Genomic DNA, 19,197 nt, shown 5'->3' on the forward strand with positions numbered 1-19,197 from the left:
ACAATACCCAGAGAAATAGGCTCCTCGTGAACTGAGAGGTCTCCCACTGGTGGTACACATCTGAGTGTTGTGTGTGTGTTTTTGTTTCTCTCGATTCTTATTTTGAGTCGTTTCGAGTGTCAATAGATGTGTTTAGGTTGTTTTACCTTTGTTTTCCTTTGTTAAGTCGTTTTGATTGTGTCGCAAGCTCAATACCCCGTTAAGAACTCATTTCTCAATTTCAATTTCAAAAATAAATCGTTTTGCGCTTAGAGTGCCGTGCCGTTCTCCACATTTGTACAAAACAGGATTTGTTCTTTCATAAAACTGCAGGGTTCAACCCAGGTCACATGAGAACAATAAAACCAGGACCTATCTGAAGCTATATAGGTTCCGGACTGCAAAGCAAAAGAAAAGAGGAAAAATGTGGAGTATCTGAGTGTGTTTCAACTTCAGAAAGTTCCGAGATGCATTCCATATGTACCTCTTCAGGTCTCGTCAATGCTCCGAAGTATGAGTGTGCCTCTACCTCAAGCTCAAGCTCAAGCCTGTTTCAAAGCCAGAATGGCGATAAGAAGTGCTCTCCCTGAGCACCATGTCCCTGCCAGGGGCATCTTGGTTGTGTTTGCAATGAGTTCCTAGGAGACCAACTGCGACGGTGAAAACTAGAGTTCGAATGGCTGATGCCTAAAACGCAAGGTTCGGAATTTCCGAGACTAAAGTCTGGTTTAAATACCCAAGGGTGTATCCCCGTCTTGAAATCTATATGGAAGCCCCATAGGTTGAGATAGCGTGTGCGCACCTAAATTCTAGATACTGAACCAACCTAGTCTGTCACCCCGTTGGAGAATATGGAAAGTTGTGAATATGATCAGGAAGGAAAGCGGCATTTGTGGTTTCTACATGCAGAAGTTATCCCTTGTCAGTGTTTTAGAACCTTTGTACTGTGAGTTGAAGGTAAGTGTTCGAGGAACACAAGGGGAGATCCCCGTCAGAGTAGAGCGGTTCATCGCCACTCACCCCATGAGGTGCTTTCTAAAGTGCCGCTGTGTTTGTTTATTGCATTCTTTAAACATCATGCATTGTATTGCATTGTACCTATCAAGTTTCTTTCTCATACATGCACGATATTGTATGTACGGTTCATTTGAGGCTGGCGCACCCATGCGATATTGGATATGCGGTTTATTCAGAGAAGCTCCATTTAAAATTGATTATGCTTTGTGTATCTATCGCACATGCTTACTCACTTAGTGTATCTATCACGCTTTGTTCATATAGTGTATCTATCACACTCTCTTCACTTAGTGTATCTATCACACTTTGTTCGCTTAGTGTATCTATCACACTTTGTTCATATAGTGTATCTATCACACTCTCTTCACTTAGTATATCTATCACACTTTGTTCATTTAGTGTATCTATCAAACTTTGTTCATATAGTGTATCTATCACACTTTGTTCACTTAATGTATCTATCACACTTTGTTCGTATAGTGTATCTATCACACTCACTTCACTTAGTGTTTCTATCACACTCTCTTCACTTAGTGTATCTATCACACTTTGTTCATTTAGTGTATCTATCACACTCTTTTCACTTAGTGTATCTATCACACTCTCTTCACTTAGTGTATCTATCACACTTTGTTCATTTAGTGTATCTATCACACTTTGTTCACTTAATGTATCTATCACACTTTGTTCACTTAGTGTATCTATCACACTTTATTCGTATAGTGTATCTATCACACTCTCTTCACTCTCTCTTCACTTAGTGTATCTATCACACTTTGTTCATTTAGTGTATCTATTACACTCTCTTCACTTAGTGTATCTATCACACTTTGTTCACTTAGTGTATCTATCACACTTTGTTCATTTAGTGTATCTATCACACTCTGTTCATATAGTGTATCTATCACACTCTCTTCACTTAGTGTATCTATCACACTTTGTTCATTTAGTGTATCTATCACACTTTGTTCATATAATGTATCTATCACACTCTCTTCACTTAGTGTATCTATCACACTTTGTTCACTTAGTGTATCTATCACACTCTCTTCACTTAGTTTATCTATCACACTTTGTTCATATAGTGTATCTATCACACATGTTCACCTTTGTGTATCTATCACACGTTCGCTTTGTATATCTATCACACGTTCGCTTTGTGTATCTATCACATTATGCTCACTTTGTGTATCTATCACACGTTCGCTTTGTGTATCTATCACATATGTTCGCTCTGTGTATCTATCACACGTTCGCTTTGTGTATCTATCACACTATGCTCACTTTGTGTATTTATCACACGTTCGCTTTGCATATCTATCACACATGCTCACTTTGTGTATCTATCATACGTTCGCTTTGTGTATCTATCACACATGCTTACTGTATTCGCTAAGATTGCATGGTTCTCTTACATCCTTTCTGCATGAGATGTAGTTCGGCTCATGTTTACTTGTTTGTGTACGAGTTTGCTGTAGCATTTCTTCGCATAGCATTCGCTTAAAATGTTGCATTTATTTTGCATAATTGTTTCATCACAGCTCTCTTTGCACGATCATGAGTTATGTTCGGCATTGTGTATGTCATTTGTATCTTACCCCTACCTGCGGGCGCATCTCTTTGTTATCTTGCCTTTTTGTCTGAGTTTTCGGCCTTGTCAAAACTGGGTCGTCTCTAGGCTTTGACATTCACTTCTGTCACTTCTTGACTTTCGAGTTATATCAAAGAGGGGCAATTATAGACACCCTATTTTTGACCGACCTTAAGACTCAGATGTCATCGTTTGAGCACTCAATGATTGTGCATGTTTGTGCTCGTTTCAAGTTTCCAGAGTTTTCAGCTGAGTGTCTTGCTTCCGGGCCTCTAAACTCTTTGTGTCTTGGCTTGGTTTGTGGACCATGCCTTGTTGACCCTGCCTGGAGGGAGAAAGAGGTCCGTAGACCACTTTTCGTAGTCGTAGACTACTTTTCCCTCTTGTAGGCTAGTTTCCGATTTCCGAGGCCTTCGGTCGAGTGCTTTGTCTCGAGACCTCTTAACGTTCTCCTCATGGCCTGGTTTTCAGACCATGCCTTGTTGCCTTTGCCTAGAAGGAAACAAAGGTTTGTAGACCACTTTTTGTGGCCGTAGACCACCTTTCCCTCTTGTAGACCACTTTTTGTGCTCATAGACTAGTTTTCGAGGCTTCCGGCTGTGCGCCTTGTCCCGCGGACTTTAGTCCTCTATCCTTTTTGGTTTGTTTTTGGCACAAACCTTGTTTTCCTTGCTTGGAGGGTGGAATAGGGGTTGTAGACCAGTTTCTCTCCCTGAAAACCACTTTTCCTGCCTGCTAGCCAGTTTTCTGGTCGGCCAACTAGTCTTGGTGGTCTTTGGACCACCAAAAGTGGTCGACAGCCATGCCACTACCTTGCTTTCTTTGTGCAGACCACTCCTCCCCCTTTGTCGACCACTTTTCATCCTTGCAGACCACTTGTTCTGGTCGGCTGACTAGTGCAAGTAGCTGGCCGACCACTTCAACTGGTCGGCAGCTTTCCTGCACTTTCTGCAGATATTTTCCATGCCAGCTATTGGGCACACAAAGCATGCTCCATACACGTGTATAGAGGGATTCATTCAAGCTTGATGCATGTTTTTCTATAAAAATGAGCCTCCTCTCTCTTGCCTTAGGTTCAGAAAATTTGGCTGAGAGCTATACATATATTCTATCTCTATATTTCTTAATTTGCTCCATATTTGTACTTGAAAATGCCTTTTCTTCACACTTTTACACACAAACACATAGTGAAACACCTTCAATCTTGGACTGAGGTTCTTGGAGGTTTGTTTGGAGCTCAAGGTTTGGTTTTTGCCTTAAAAGTTGCTATCTTGCTTTGATTCTTCAAGGGTGAGTCTCTAATCCTCTTAAAGCCTTGTTGTAGTTGCTTACTAGGCCACCCTTGCATGCTTATTTTGGCTTGACTTTCTACTACAAAAAGCTTCTTTTTTAAGTGTTTGAAATATTTGTTTAAGGCTTCTTTGGTGTTGGGGGTGGTCTACCCTCTCTTGTGTCTTGTTTGGCCTTGTTTTGGGCCATCACTTTAGGCCTTTGTAATCACCTTTGTTTGGCCTTCCTACCACTGAAATTCAGAGGAATTTCAGTGGTGGAAACTTGGTTTTGAGGCCCCAAATAGGAGGGGGTTGTCCCCCCTCCTCTTCTCTTGTGTGCTTGTGTTGATGGCCCTCCAAAAGAGCATTTGTTTCTACTTCTTGGAGACTTCATTTAGGCTCATTTTTGTGACTTTTCAAACCCGCCATGACTCTGTTTTGGGTTAGTTTGGTTGCCTCTTGCATGCTGCTTGCACTTGTAGTGCAATTCCACTAACTAGCCTAACATGCATCATGCTTTGGATCACCATTTTAGCATGCTTTTTGCTCTACTCCAGGAAGATTTTACTCATGTTTTGCCATGCTTAAGCTTTGTTTTAAGTTGTTGTGGTCATGCATGCCTTGCTTTGTATAGCCATAATGCATTCTACCTCACTAGCTTTGAGTTTCCAAGCCACTAGCACGCATTTCTTGGGCTATTTGCATGATTTGGCATCATTTGATATGTGATTTCAGTGTATGTAATGTGGTCATGCCCTCACATCTTTCACTCATTCAATGCTTTGGAGGGTTGGTTCTTTATGCTTTAAAACTGAGCCATTGCGTATGCCTTCTTGCCTAAGCTTTTTGGGCCACCATTTTAGTGTGTATTTGGTCCTATTTTGCCATGATACAACTCTGATTTTTGTTGGTAAAGTGATCTCATGCTTGGTTTTGGTAGGTGTAGTGTAATCTTCCTTATTGGCCTTGCATACTCTATGCTTTATGCCTTTCATGCTAGCATGAGTTAGCTCTAGTCCGTGCATGTTTTAACATTATTTTGTCATGCTTTAGGACTGTTTTGGGTTGTCTTGGCCACATGGTTCATGTATTGTATAGCTGTAGTGCAATTGGCCTTGCTTGCCTTGAGTTTTAAGCCTCCTAGCATTATTTTATTTGTGACATGTGCATGATTTGGCATCATCTACCATGTTATTTCAGAACATATAGCATTGCCATATTCTCACTTCTTTCACTCTTTGAGTGCTTTTAAAGGTTGTGCATTATTGCCTTGTTTGTGGACCAATGCGTATACATGCATGTCTAGACTTTTGAGCTCCTATCCCAGCATGTTTTGGTCTTTGTTTTGATCTAATTGAGCTCTATCCATAGCTGGTTCAGTCATTCGTGCCATGTATTGCATGCCTCTTGTGTAGTCTCTCTTGGTGGCCTTATGCCTTAGGCCCTCTTGCATGCTATACTTGTGTTGTTTGAATGATTTGGCATCATTTCATACATGATTTCAGAGCATATAGTGTTTTCACACTTCCATGTTTATCACTTCTTGATCATGCTTGAGAGCTGTGCTCTTATGCTTAGTTGATGGGCCAATGCATGAGCATGTATTATCTTGCATTTCATGCCAACATTTCAGCATTTTGGCCACTATTTTGGACATGATTGAGGTCTATCCATATTCGGTTTAAGTCCATTGAGCATGTTGTTTGAATGTTATTGTTTGCATTGTGTTTGCATGCTTGTTGCATCGCATTATGTTTGCATGTATTGCATTGAGTTTGCATGCCATTAGTATTGATAGGTTGATCATGTTACATTACATTTGTGTTTGGATAGGGTGTTAGTCCAAACACAAGAAACGAGGGACATTTCATTCTTAAAGTGATGAAACGCGCCTCATTTCTCGCCTCCTGATCATGTATGATAGAGGTTAAGGCCCTTATGTGTTATGTGTGCATTCATTCACATTGATTCGTGCAAACTTGGCTTCTCGGCCATCGTGCATTGCGATGCTCGGTTGGTGGCCCGAGAGTCGAGAACCGCACTCCCTTGAGCTTAAGAAATGATAGGGAGGGTGGTTGTGCACACATACCTTGCAAATACATTGTTGTGCCCCTTCTTGTTCTCTGTTGCAGCAAAATGGAGTTGTGCAGAATTTTCTGGTTGGCAAACCAGTAAAAGTGGTTGGCCGACCACTTTTTCTGGTCTGCAGCAAATGTAAATGGTCTACAGGTGGCCTACAACACCAATAACTGGTCGGCAGCCTTCCTGGAGGTTCCCATGATGGAGTAGAAGCTATCTGGAGCTTTGTGCAGTGTTCTAAGATCAAATGCAAACAGAAGCAAGTTGGGGCATCGTAATGGATTTCCGAACGAGGCGACCGAGCATGCATGCACTTCTCGCTCTGAGGACCTCTTCTTACTGCTTTACTTAGCTTCTTTTCTTAGCTAGCTAATGCTTTAGTTTTGTACTTAAGTAGTTAATGCACTTAGCTAATCGATTTGTGTTGTAATAACTAATTACTTAGCTAGGATTAGTTAATTAGTTTTGTTTTATAATAATTAGTTTAATTAGCTTAGATTAGTTAGTTAGTTTATTATTCGGACCCTCTGTCGAGATGGCACAAATGTTGTAAAGAGTGTGCGTGTGTGTGTGCGTGATGCATGTCTTCCAACCCCCATTTCTTTCTCCCTTTTACTTATCTGCTTTCAGTGGTTAGTTTTAGGACATATTTCAATTAGCATCCTTATGCTTCGCATGTTTACATTCATTTATCTGTTTTGCATGCTCCGGGTTCAGCACATCATACAAACTGTATTGTATTTCAATACCAATTTGAATACATGTTATCAAGTTGCATTCACATGACATCTTAGAATAGCCGAGCCTATTTTAGCTGTATTTTTGCATGTGTTACATTAGGCATTCTTAGCATAGCTAGGATCATGCATTGATTACTAACTAGCTTCTTTTTTTGCTCAGAGTAAATTGTGAGTGTTTATACTTTAGCATCCTTGCATGTGTGCAAATGTTGCCATGATAGCATGCTTGCCATGAGGCTATCTGCTTAAGTGCTTTAACTGCATGAATGCCTGTGGGTAGAGGCTTGATTGCCTGAATTGGAACAACTCGATGATTGTGAGTTTTACGCCCACTTGAAATGGCAAATCACCATGTTTTTCTAAGCCCACTTGAGGGTGGCAAAATCTGCGTCTTAGCCTACTTGCGAGTAGCACCTTCAAACCATTTTCAAACAAACAAACATGAGACGTTTTGTTCCAATTTGAGTGATTTAGTCTATACTTGTATGTTGTGCGCATCACATAGTAAGCTAACTAATAAACCGGAATAAGAACATATGTATTTTCAAAAACAACATATCATGTTAGTAAAGGTCGATCCTTTGATCGACCGAGCGGGGGTGCTCATTGCATGACCTTCCCATCTCGTACCCAAGTTCCCGAGCCGAGGCAACTTTGGTGATGACGGATACGTGGCCTTAGGCATGAGTCAGGGTTTCTTAAATTTTTCAAAACAAAATATTTAGGTGACGACTCTGAAATCTGGCAAACCAGTCTATGTTTGATGCTTTTTGATTAAAATTAATTTTCCAAAACGATTTGTCAGATTTGGACTCTTTGGTGATTTATCAGTCTTACATTGCACTTTGTGAGATTAGATTCAGAACCGTGACATGAGTCCGAACTGTAGTAGCTAAGAACCACGATTCGCGCCCCCGCGCGCGGAGCGGAGTTCCGGACGGTCTACAATGTCATTTACCTTGTCAAAAATGTAATCTAATTCTGTTACATTGGCTTGATTGGTGGTCTTCTTGCTTGTACTTCCGCGATCCTTCTTAGGGTGGCGACAATCAGAAGCTCGATATCCAGTCTTGCCACAGTTATAACATTTTACTTTGAACTTCTTATTGCCATTGTTGTTGCCTTGTTTAGGACTATCTCCAGTAAACTTCCTCTTTTTATTATGTGATTTGTGCACTTGTTCAACCACATTATCCTTGGACTCAATGGGATTTTTCTCATTCCTCTTTTCAGCCTTTCGGTTATCTTCCCCAATTCTCAATCTTACAATCAATTCATCCATGGTCATCTCATTACGTTTATGTTTTAAATAATTTTTCAAATCTTTCCAAGCCGGTGGCAACTTTTTCACTAAAGCAGCGACGTGGAAAGACTCGCTAAGAGACATACCTTCAGAATGAATATCATGCAAAATTATCTGAAAATTTTGAACTTAAGAAATTACCATTTGGGAGTCTACCATAATGAAGTCCAGAAATTTACCGACAACAAATTTCTTTGTGCCGGCATCCTCTTTCTCGTATTTTTTCTCCAAAGAATCTCACAATTCTTTTGCTGATTTCAGAGGGCTTTAAACATTATACAACATGTTATCAAGGCCATTTAGGATGTAATTTCTGCACAGGAAATCAGAATGCTTCCAAGCATCTACAGCGGCAACAACTTACCGATCACTTTCATCCTCTCTGAGTACTGGAGCCTCTTCACGGATAAACCGGGCCAAATTTAGAGTTGTAAGATAGAACAGTATTTTCTACTGCCATCTCTTAAACTCAGTGCCATTAAATTTTTTCGGTTTTTCTCCATGATTTATCGGAACTTGAACATGGTTCTGGATAGGGACCGGAGTCGATGTAACAATTGGAGTACCACTTCCAGTTACAGTAGCCATAATATCTGATTACAAAAATCAGAAAAAACCAAAACACAAATAAATTTTCTAGTTACTAAAACCAGAAAATAAATTATAACACAAAATAATTTTATTTTCCTTGTTACTAAAACTAAAAAAATAAAATACCACAATAATTTTTTGTAACAAAACTTAATATTCTGCAATTGTTAATTACACCAGTATATTACTACTAGTTGTCAAAGAAAATAAACAGTATATTACTACTATTTGTATTTTCCAAGCAGAATATCACTTTGTGAAAACATAGAAAATTAAATATAATGAAGACACCAAAAAATAATCTGTCTTAAGATTGATTAATAGTCAATGTTCACTGTATTTGAAAAATAAATTCTATTTGTGTACTTAACAACAAACAGAGTACAGAAGAAATAAAAGAAAATGAGAGTATATGTTTGATTACAAAAATCAAACTAGAAAAATAAAATAAAATAAATAAAAATAGATTTTTATTTTGTTATAAAAATAAAAATAAAATTTGATTTAAATAAATAAAAATAAAACAGAAAATAAATTAACAACTTACTTGATTAATTTCTTGAACAAACTTTTGATCAAGTCCAGTGTTTAACACTATGTCCTTAAGACAGATTTGTCCTCTCCACGGTGCTTTTAGATTTTCGGACGTCTATGTCTCGGGATAAAATGATCAACAACGAATAAATGCAGCACCACAATTTATTTGTACAACGAACACTAAGTGTATACACTCTTTCTCACAGAAATTTAATGCAGCAAAATACAAAAATTATTTGCAAAGGAGAAGTACGAAAATTGTGAATGAAAACATCAAATGAAGGGTACTAATTTATAGATGGAGTGGTGGCTTTTCAATTTGAATTAAACAGGTACCAAACCTGTTTGAACAGGTGCACCACTGTTTCAACAGATAACCAAATCTGTTTGTTTTAATTTGCACAGATTTAAATATGTTTGAATTTAAATTCAAATAGGTATGGGTTTTCCTTGAATTAAACAGACAGATTTTGAAATCTGTACACAAGGTTCAGACATATTTGAATTTAAACGGTCTTATTTTATTTTACCAAAAAATAAATTAAATTTAAATGTTTTTGGTCCAAAAAGATAGGTATTGGGTCAGACAAGCCCAGCCCAACCCAACCTCACACCACACACCCGCGCCCAAGCCAGCGCCAGCCCACCCGGACGGACGGCGGCGACGCGCGTGTGGTTATTTTTGAGTCCAATGGGTCAAACCCAATTTGCCCATAACCTTTCTCTTCTACAAACGTGGGGTGCCCCTTGGGGCCCTCTCCAAATTATAATTTCAAGCTATATAAACCCACAAAATTCTTCCCACCATACCAATATGGAACAAGCCTTAATTCAAACTTTAAGGAATGTCCACCAAAAACTCCATTTTCATGGAGCTCACTTTGGCTTCAATTTTTCATTTACCTGATAATGGTTTTGAGCAACCAAATATACCACGTGAATCACAACGCGACATAGAACACGTTACCACTTAGAGTCGCGAAAATCGACCCATGAGTCCCACCTAAAAATTAAACCAAAGTTTAAAAAAAATTATGTCTTTCCAGAATTTTCAAAACCATTTCCAACACCAATATCATAAAGGATTTGGTGCATTCCCATATCACAAGGGACAACAGACACGATGCTCCTGTTAAAGCGGAGTCTGGGAGATAAAGATGTATGCAGTATTACTTCTATTTTTTGAGTGTTTTTGTGACTAGTATTTGAACTACTAAAGACGCTAACAATAAATGTTACCGTTGAGTTAAGCTGCTCTTTCAGACAACTAGTACATCCAAAATGAAAATTTTCACGATAGCTAACCTTGGAATAAAGGGACCTTAACTCCATGAAGCATCAACTCAATTTCCAAAGAATATCATAAGGCATAATCACAAGTCATTGATAACGGTTTATTCAATGCCTAGCTTCTTCTGGAGGTACCTAAATACCTGAGGAGTAAAAAGTGTTGGCTTATCTAGAGATTTTATACACAATCTTGCTACAGCTAAAAGACCCTTAAGCTCACTAGAATCATAGTTGTTTCCAAGGTCGGGATCAAGCATCTTATGTATGGATCTCGAGAAGCGAAATTCTTCAACCCATTGGATCAAATCTACACCTCCCTCCTCCGAGGACTGACCAGTTATTAGCTCGAGAATTAGTAAGCCAAGCTGAAAGATTATGTTTCCGCATACCTGACCTCTATAATCTGCACCAGAGTAAATGGACGTGTAAAGATCGAAATAGAAAAAGGGGCTTTTCAGTGCAGCTTATATGAGATGCTTATAGCTTGGCTTTTACTTTTTAATTGTCAGCTTTCAGCTCACAAGAAGCTACACCAAATAGGCCCAAAATACAACATTGTGAAATTATTGCAAAAGTAATCATAAAAATTTACCCTTCGAAGGTGAAGACTGTGGCAATGTAATGTCATTTCCATGAGAACTAAGGCGGCCAATATTGCAGAGCTGTAACAAGAGGTATGTTAATATATCATGAAACGTGTCTATAAAATTTGACTATGGTGGTTGCCTTTACAAAACTAAGAAAACTTCTATACATATTGGTTACATGAGCTATATGCTAGAAACTTAAATGAAAAGAGAGAGAAGTGCAATACCCTTACCTTCGCATTGAAGTTCTCATCTAACATGATGGTACTTGAACTGACTGAGACATGATACATTGGTGGGTCGCAGAAGAAATGTAAGTATTCCTGTATTACACGACAATTTGTATCAATTTGATTTTACCATTCCAGCAGTGCAAACAAACACACAATGCACAAAACAAAGAAAGAAAGAACAATCTTGGTGACATAAAGCAGAGCCTGTTTAGGTGAAACACTTCGAAGAAGTGGAAAAAATTCCATTATCAAAATATATCGGATAAAGTCAAATGAGCAAAATCTGGCCTGTTTACTGGTGTTTTATGTTATCATTTTCCAAAAAATACAAATGTCTAATAAATTAAGAAATTTATTTCAATCAATTTATGGAAGGAAAGAGCAGAAGAATAACATAGGGAAAATTACACCCCTAATCCTTGTAGTTTGTCTCGTGTCAATTTGAGACTTATAGTTGTAATTGCATCAATTTTATCTTTGAATATTCACATTGTGAAAATTTGTCCTCTAAAAAAGGATATATTGAATGAATTGATGGTAAATTAGTCCATTGACTTTCCTGAAAGTTTTTGTTTTTTGTTTTTGTTTTTGTGTGTGGGTGTGGGTGTGGGTGTGGGTGTGGGTGTGTGTGGGTGGGGGGGGGGGGGGGGGTGTTGGTATGAAGTGATCCACTTCCTTTTGAATGGAAACCATTTTGCCCTGTTGATTTCAGTCCAATTTTTTAACGGATGTTATCACTTTTACTAAATTAACACAACGTAAAAAATTAAATGACAAAACTGATAGAATTGGAACTACAATGACCAAATTGACAAAATTGGAACTGCAATGACCAAATTGACACAAGAAGCAAAATATAGAGACCACGTGTATAATTTGCCCAACAATATAAGTGCATTGAGCATTTAAAGCCCCCAAAGTATTCCAAATAGTCTTTCAGATTTATCAGACCAAGGTATGTGTTAGAATCCCTATGTCAAATGTTGGACCATGGAAGCAGACTTTCCCTTATAAGTAGATGTTATAGTGACTTCGCTTCTTGGCTATGGTATTTATGTACCACAGGTTATATGTTTCCCTTATCCTCTCATAGAATTTATCATTGCAAAAAAATAAAATAAAATAAAATAAAAAATAAACAAAATAAAAGGCAGTAAAAAAGATTTAACATATTTTTATTTGTATATGAGTACGACAAAATGCAGCTTTACAACTTACGAGTGCAGCTGCCACGCCAATGACTATTTGTAGCCTTGTTCTCCAATTCAAGGGAGTCTTAAGAGGATCTGCCAAGAGCCAAACTTTGATAACAGAATCAAATTAGGCAAACATGTAAATTTTGTGTTCCAAAAGTTACCATTCAGATGCGCTTTCAGGGTTCCATTTTCTATGTCTTCAAACACTAGAAACCTGAAAAGGGAACAGTTAAATACATCAAAACAAGAAGTTTCTCAAAACAACAGTTAAGGCCCTTTAAGGGTTAAAATCTTTCTTAACCCAGAAATAAGGACAAACGAACATATTTCCATATAAGCAATGGGCAATCTATGAGACTTATAATTTCACAGGATATCACAAATACTAGATTCCCATCCTCTAAAGGATTTGGACGTTATATTTTTCCCAAAAATATTTTACCTATTTTTCATTGTTTGGTTGGCCAAAAAGTTAAGTAAAAGCATAAAATGATATACGTTTAAAAATTTCTGCAAGTTTTTTTTTTTCTCATCATGGTTGATACTACTCGAAATACATATCAAGTATATCAAGTTTCACTACTTTCATACGCATTGAACGTTTTTATTCTCTCTCTTTCTCTCTCTCTATATATATATATGTATGTATATATATGTATATACCTATACATATATATATATTAAACATATATTTGCTTCATCTATATATATATATATATATACATTTGCTTCACATATATACATATACATATATTTATATGTGTGGATATACATATATATATATATTTGATAAATATACCTATACATATATTATGGTTGAGCAATTGATCGGAATTATATTTTGGAAATGTTATTTTTGTTACATTCAATCATTGTCTTATTTCAATCTTTAGTAATAATATACAAAAAAAATTTGTATACAAAAAATTTATATATAATGATGTCTCACATTCATATTCACTCTTGAAAATTAAAATTTTCATTACTACAGTTTATGATTGTAAGAATGACATTGCCACATTAATTGTATTCAATTCAACATGAAAATTATGTACAAGTATCATTTTATTTATTCATTTTCTTTTAAAAATTTACTTTATAATTGCTTCTTTAATAAAATTTTTGTTGTAAAAAATATTTTGAGTGCTAACCAAACACCGGAAAATAAAAATAAAAAAATTTATTTTTGGGCAAAATTATTTTACATGTGTAAAATATTTTATGGCGAAACAAACAAAGCCTAACATAATCACGAAATATCTTGCTCTCCACGCAATATGTGGCCCCAAAATCTGTCTTTCGCTCTTTCTATCCTTTCCTAAGAGGCTAAGAAAAAGTGTTACAAAGATTAAGCAAGAGTCAAGAATCAAACCTCTTATGTCCTGTGGAAAAGCCACTAAGCGAAACAATGTGCCGGTGATGCAAGCGCCCCAAAAGTTGGACTTCTCTATAGAAGGCATCTTTTGCTTCATCAAAATCTCTTATTTCTTTTACCAGAGCAACACGACCATCTTCAAATTTGGCTTTGTAAACGGCTCCATGGGATGAGTTGTCAATGATCCAGCGGAAACCATCTGTTGCCCTTTTTATATCATTGTATGAGAAACGCCTCACAAAAGATACATTACCTGAAATAGTTTCCAGAAATAGACTTTCAAATAAAGAGAACCTATTGATTCATTTCATACACTCCCTCCTTCCCTTATTTTTTGTCCACGTTCTATTTTGGGATTTCCCAAAGAGATTGTCATTTTGAAAAGTTAAGGGACTTAAATTTTGTAATTTTCCAATATCATCCATTTCACACATGTGAATGCAGTGAATAGTGTGGAAGATAGGGATCAAAAGGGATAGATGTGAAATTTGTACTCTACTAGTTGGGTGCGAACACATTGAATGTTTGTGTCCTTAAAAAGTTGTATTTTTCCATGGTGGAATAAGCTATGAGATAGAGGGAGCAGCAGTGTTTCAATCATAGATTGTGTATAAATTGATCTTATTAGGCAAGGTTATGTTAACAAATGAGACGAAGCAGTCAGCTCTAATACTTACCTATCATAAATCAACTTTCCTTAAGCGATAAGCCACATAAAATAACCAGAACACTTCCTTTCCTATCTCAATCAAAAGGGAAAAGAAGAAGAAAAAGAAATACAAACCCCAGAACTCTTTGTGTGCGTGTGTGTGTGTGAGAGAGAGAGAGAGAGAGAACACAAACAAGCAATTATTCTCAAATTGTTAACCAATATTTTTTTTCTTCTTAGGTAGTTTGGTCTTCTATAGCTGATGGCAAGGACAATTGTTGGTTCTAGATTCATTAGTTCATTAGGAGGTGAACTCTTCAAAACATCAGCTGCTAATGCAGATCACAGCATGAAATGAAATTGTGCAATAAGAACTCGAGAGAAAATGATGCAAGATGGTCATAGGTGCAACAATTAATAAAAGTTGTGTCAAAATAGTATTGAAGAATCAATGTTATGTACAACGAAAAGACACCCATCACTTTACTATAGGAAACCTAGATATCTAGGTAGAAACAATGTATTTAATTTTTAATGAGCTTTGCAGCACTGAATAATGGATTTTACTAAAATGGATGTATTCGTCATAGCCATCTGTTTTTAATTGTAATGTTAATGTAAACAAGTGAAAATATGAGCACAAGATCCTCCGGGGATATTCATTTAAGTGAGCCGATATATAAATAAAGGTTTAACATCTCCACGTGATACATCATTACATACAAGCAAATTTCTCCCCAACATCCCATCATGAACAGACTGTTCCTATGTAGTCAAACCATATATGTAACAACAGGCACAAAACAATATGAAAATTATCCCCAATTTTCCAACATTCTCTTGTTAAAATGTGTTAATTAGTCACTTGAATCCCAGTGCACTAGTCACGACAAACTCCTAAACTGAACCCAAAAAAAAAAAAAGAAAAAGTCAAATTTCTGAAGATGACACACATAGGTTGTCAGAAAATGTGTTACATTAAACTTCGAACAGACAAATAGAAGGTGCCACTTAGCAAGGTTCAAAGTCATTACTGTTCATAGTTCAAAGTCACCATAGGTTCCATGGTTTGGAATTATCACAAGGAAGAGGAGTGGGGGCTATATTTGGTTGAGATAGAACTTCTCAATTTCATGGGAATCCTACTAAACTGAAAAATCAACACAAATTAAAAAATAAAAAGAAAAAGAAAAGCAAAGACTAGGACTAGGACTAGGACTACACTACACTGGCCACCTAGGGACAAAACCGTCGTACCAAAGATCCCATTTTCTTTCAATTGTTACCCATATAATTCTATATGGTTAATAACACAAATTCAAATACATTGAGGACCTCCAAAAATTCAGAACACATAATCGTCAGGCCAACTATTGGAAAAGAAAAATCTAAACACTTAATTAGCTAGCTTCAAATCACGCCAATTATTACAAAATCAAGGTTAAACCCATTAATGTTGATCAAATCAGAACCAAATTACAGTCACTTAAAGAGCTTCAAAGCATTAGATACAAATCACTGTAGATACAGAGTAGAGTTGAAAGTAAGAAGTGAGATGGGGTACTGAGAAACAACACCAGGAAATTCTAAACAACTAATTGTCTTTCAATTGTTAACCATATAATTCTAAATGGTTCATAAATAAACACAATTAAAAAGCTAGCTCCAAATTACGCCAATTATAACAAAATCAAAGTAAAACCCATTAATGTTGATCAGAATACAAATACAAATATTTTGAGGACCTCCAAAATTCAGAACACATCATGGATTCATGGCCAACAATTAAAAAAAAAGAAAAAGAAAAAAGAAGCTAGCTTCGGATTAAGCGAATTAGAATAAAATCAAGGCTAAACCCATGAATGTGGAACAGATCAGAACCACATTGGAGTTACTAAAAGAGCTTGAAAGCATAGGAGTGAGAAGAATGGGTACCTGGAGGAGATCGGCGGAGGTGGAGAAGAAGCTTGATCTTGAGGATCAGACGATCCATGTTGGGCCAACAAAGCAAGGAAACAGAGATGATTATAGAGAGATGGTGGTTGTGGAAGTAGTACTGCAACTGACATAGACAGGGACTGTAATTTCGCCATAGCTTCCTTTTAAGTCGTATTTTGGCCAACTCTCTCTCTCTCGTACCTTTTACTTTTCTTTGTTCCGTTAAAAAAGAGGTGCTGTATGTCGGTATCTATACGAGCATATATGGAGTTTAGGGTGTTCATCCCTCCATTTAGGATTGGTTGAAAATTTTAAAAAATAATAATAATAAAAATATATAAATAAAATATATTTACATTTTATATATATTTTTTTCTCTTTTTAAATTTATTTTCAAATTTCTTAACTAAATACAATGTTTATAGATTTGAGCTTATTATCCAATAAATTTTATGATAATTAATGACTTTTTTTAATCAAATATTATTATAAAAAAAACATTACTAATTGTTAATTTTTAACAATCATTTAAAAAATTTATCATAAAAATATCACTAATTATAAGTTTTAACGACAATTTAAAAAATTCATAACAAAGAAGTCACTAATTATAAATTTTAATGACAATTTATAAAAACGTGACAAAAAAAGTCATTAATTGTCAATTTTTAGTGACATGTAAAAAATTATTTTTAGTGACGATTTTACCAAAACTTATTTTCAATAAGACTTGATGGAAATTAAGTCCAACTGTTAGGATCTATTAGTAGTTTACCTATTACGTGTAGTTCCTAATAGATAAACTTATTGTCTAATAGGTCCTATGATAACTAATAACCTTTTTCATTAAATAAACACTGGAAATGTCTAGAGACCCATCTTTATCCATTCAAAAAATTCTAGGTGAATGATTGTGCGGTGGAAATTAATTTATATAGTGTGAGATTGATATTGAGTCTATGTGTAGAATGAATCTGAACTATATGACGAAAATTCTAAATAATTTCTAGATTGATAAGAGTAGGTTCATAGTATTATTGTTACAATAATAATCCAAACCGTTCATCTTATAATCTCATAATGAAGACCATCTGTGCAAAAAATCAATTTCATTAGATATCGATGAATACATAAACATATCATTTTTCATTTTATAGAATGAAAAGATTAAGTTTAAACTCACAAATACTGTCTATTTTAGAAAATAAGATGCAATTTATTCATGTATCTAATGATATCTGATGAAACTAAATTTTTACATAACTCATCTAAATTGTTGGGATTATGAGATGAACGGATTAGATTAGTATTGTGGGTTTAGAATGGAGTCTAAAAAATGAAGTATTGAGGAGTATAAAAGATAAGAGTACCGAGGGAAGCTATTCCCATTCAGGGATTGGTTTGGTTCGATTTTGTATTGAGGGTTGTTTCGAGAAGCGTAAAAAGAGTTAATTTTTTTGGTTATTACAAAAAGACATGTAAAAATAAATAGATGGTGTGATACAAATAAGCACCAAAGTGAGTGACTCTAAATGCACCCCAATAATTTGGTTAAGCAACCTACTACGGATTCGTTTGGGATGTGTGTTAACTTTTTGGCCTTTTGACTTTTTGGTTATTTTAGTCTGGGCTAAAAAGTCTCGTTTGGGATTAATTTTTTGACTTTTTTGACTTTTGTGAAAGAAAAAATAAAATTATTATAATTTGAATATAATGTTTTGTCTTATTGACTTTTTAATCTATTTTGTCATCTTATGACTATTTTAATGCAAGATTGAAATGCCAAACTGAGAGGGCGATTTATGATCTGGAGTTGGGCCGAGGTAGCGACCGAGCAGGTTGAGAGCCCAGCAGCGCATGGGGCCGAGATGATCGACTATTCGCCCAGAGATGGGCTGCCAGAACTTGGGCCGGGCAGAACTTGGGCCGAGTACGTCCCGCCCCAGACCGTAAAGAAGCGGCTCGGCAAGGCAGTGCTCGGTCGGACCGGGATGCTCTGTCCGAGAATAGCCGAAGCCAGACAAGCCGAGTGACCGGCGCCCGGAAAGGCGCGGTCAGCCGAGGTTACCGTTTGACCGGCAGGAAAGCCGACCACAGGGGGGTGCTTCGGGCTAGGCTTTGCCGAGATGCCGCCTAGCCCGGTCCTCTTTGCTCTTTGCCAGTTAAGTGCTTGGGTATGAAGCACGGCACGGCGCAGCAACGCATAGAGCAGCTCGGCTGCCGAGCTCCAGCTGTGATGGCGGGCAGTTGAGATTAGGTGATGTTCAGCAAGGTCTATGCTGACAGATGGGATAAGCGGAGCCACGTGTCAGGAGATGACTGGAGTAGATATGGGGCACAGAGGGTATAAAAGTAGGCCTACGCCCCCCATACGCGAGGGACGAACACATTGTAAGGAAATTCTTACATTCAAACACTCCTCTCTCTCTCTATCCTAAGGTGTGTGCTAACTTGATCGTCGGAGGGTTTTTCCGGCCACACACCGCCGGGTAGCTCACCCTTATTGGCTCGCAGGTGATCGGACATAAACGGAGCTTGGAAAAAAGGAGTACGGGCTCGCCGGAATATTTGCTCCCCGCACAATTGGCGCCGTCTGTGGGAAATTGACAGACAAAACCTTGTCTTCTAGGTTCATCTGATCGCCGTCCATGGCGAACAACGACGAGTTTCCGTTGTCTGCCATAGACGGAGCTACCCCGAAGCAGAGATGGAGGATCTCAAGCGGCATGTTAAAGGGAAGGGTGTAGTTGGAGTGGGAGACCACAGTGAGCGCACCCCATCCCGCCGTTCAGGCGGTCAGAGTCAGCAACGTACTCAGTCC

General features: G+C 37.1%; 1 protein-coding gene across 1 annotated transcript; it reads right to left on the reverse strand.

Moving 5' to 3' along the window:
* Nucleotides 1-10,253: 10,253 nt before the first annotated feature.
* LOC114322736 (putative receptor-like protein kinase At1g49730) lies at nt 10,254-16,605 on the reverse strand. Its single transcript, XM_028270130.2, has 7 exons — nt 16,374-16,605; nt 13,787-14,042; nt 12,576-12,628; nt 12,437-12,504; nt 11,219-11,308; nt 10,991-11,060; nt 10,254-10,801 (listed from the first exon to the last, which is right to left on the reverse strand). Exons 1-7 carry the CDS (start codon nt 16,429-16,431, stop codon nt 10,503-10,505), a joined length of 894 nt encoding a protein of 297 aa, XP_028125931.1. The 5' UTR covers nt 16,432-16,605; the 3' UTR covers nt 10,254-10,502.
* Between the last annotated feature and the right edge of the window lie 2,592 nt (nt 16,606-19,197).

This window comes from Camellia sinensis, unplaced genomic scaffold (genome assembly GCF_055761805.1).
Source record: "Camellia sinensis isolate YWXY unplaced genomic scaffold, ASM5576180v1 Unanchor1, whole genome shotgun sequence".
In the NCBI taxonomy this organism is placed as follows: domain Eukaryota; kingdom Viridiplantae; phylum Streptophyta; class Magnoliopsida; order Ericales; family Theaceae; genus Camellia; species Camellia sinensis.

Bases quoted from the DNA above. Each gene is read 5' to 3' on its own strand.
- LOC114322736 (XM_028270130.2), bottom strand. From the start codon at position 16,431: ATGGATCGTCTGATCCTCAAGATCAAGCTTCTTCTCCACCTCCGCCGA. The intron at 12,629-13,786 runs GTTTGATTCTTG...TTCCCTTTTCAG, and splicing joins TTTTCCACAGGACATAAGAG to GTTTCTAGTGTTTGAAGACA. The intron at 11,309-12,436 runs GTAAGTTGTAAA...CGTGTAATACAG, and splicing joins TTGGCGTGGCAGCTGCACTC to GAATACTTACATTTCTTCTG.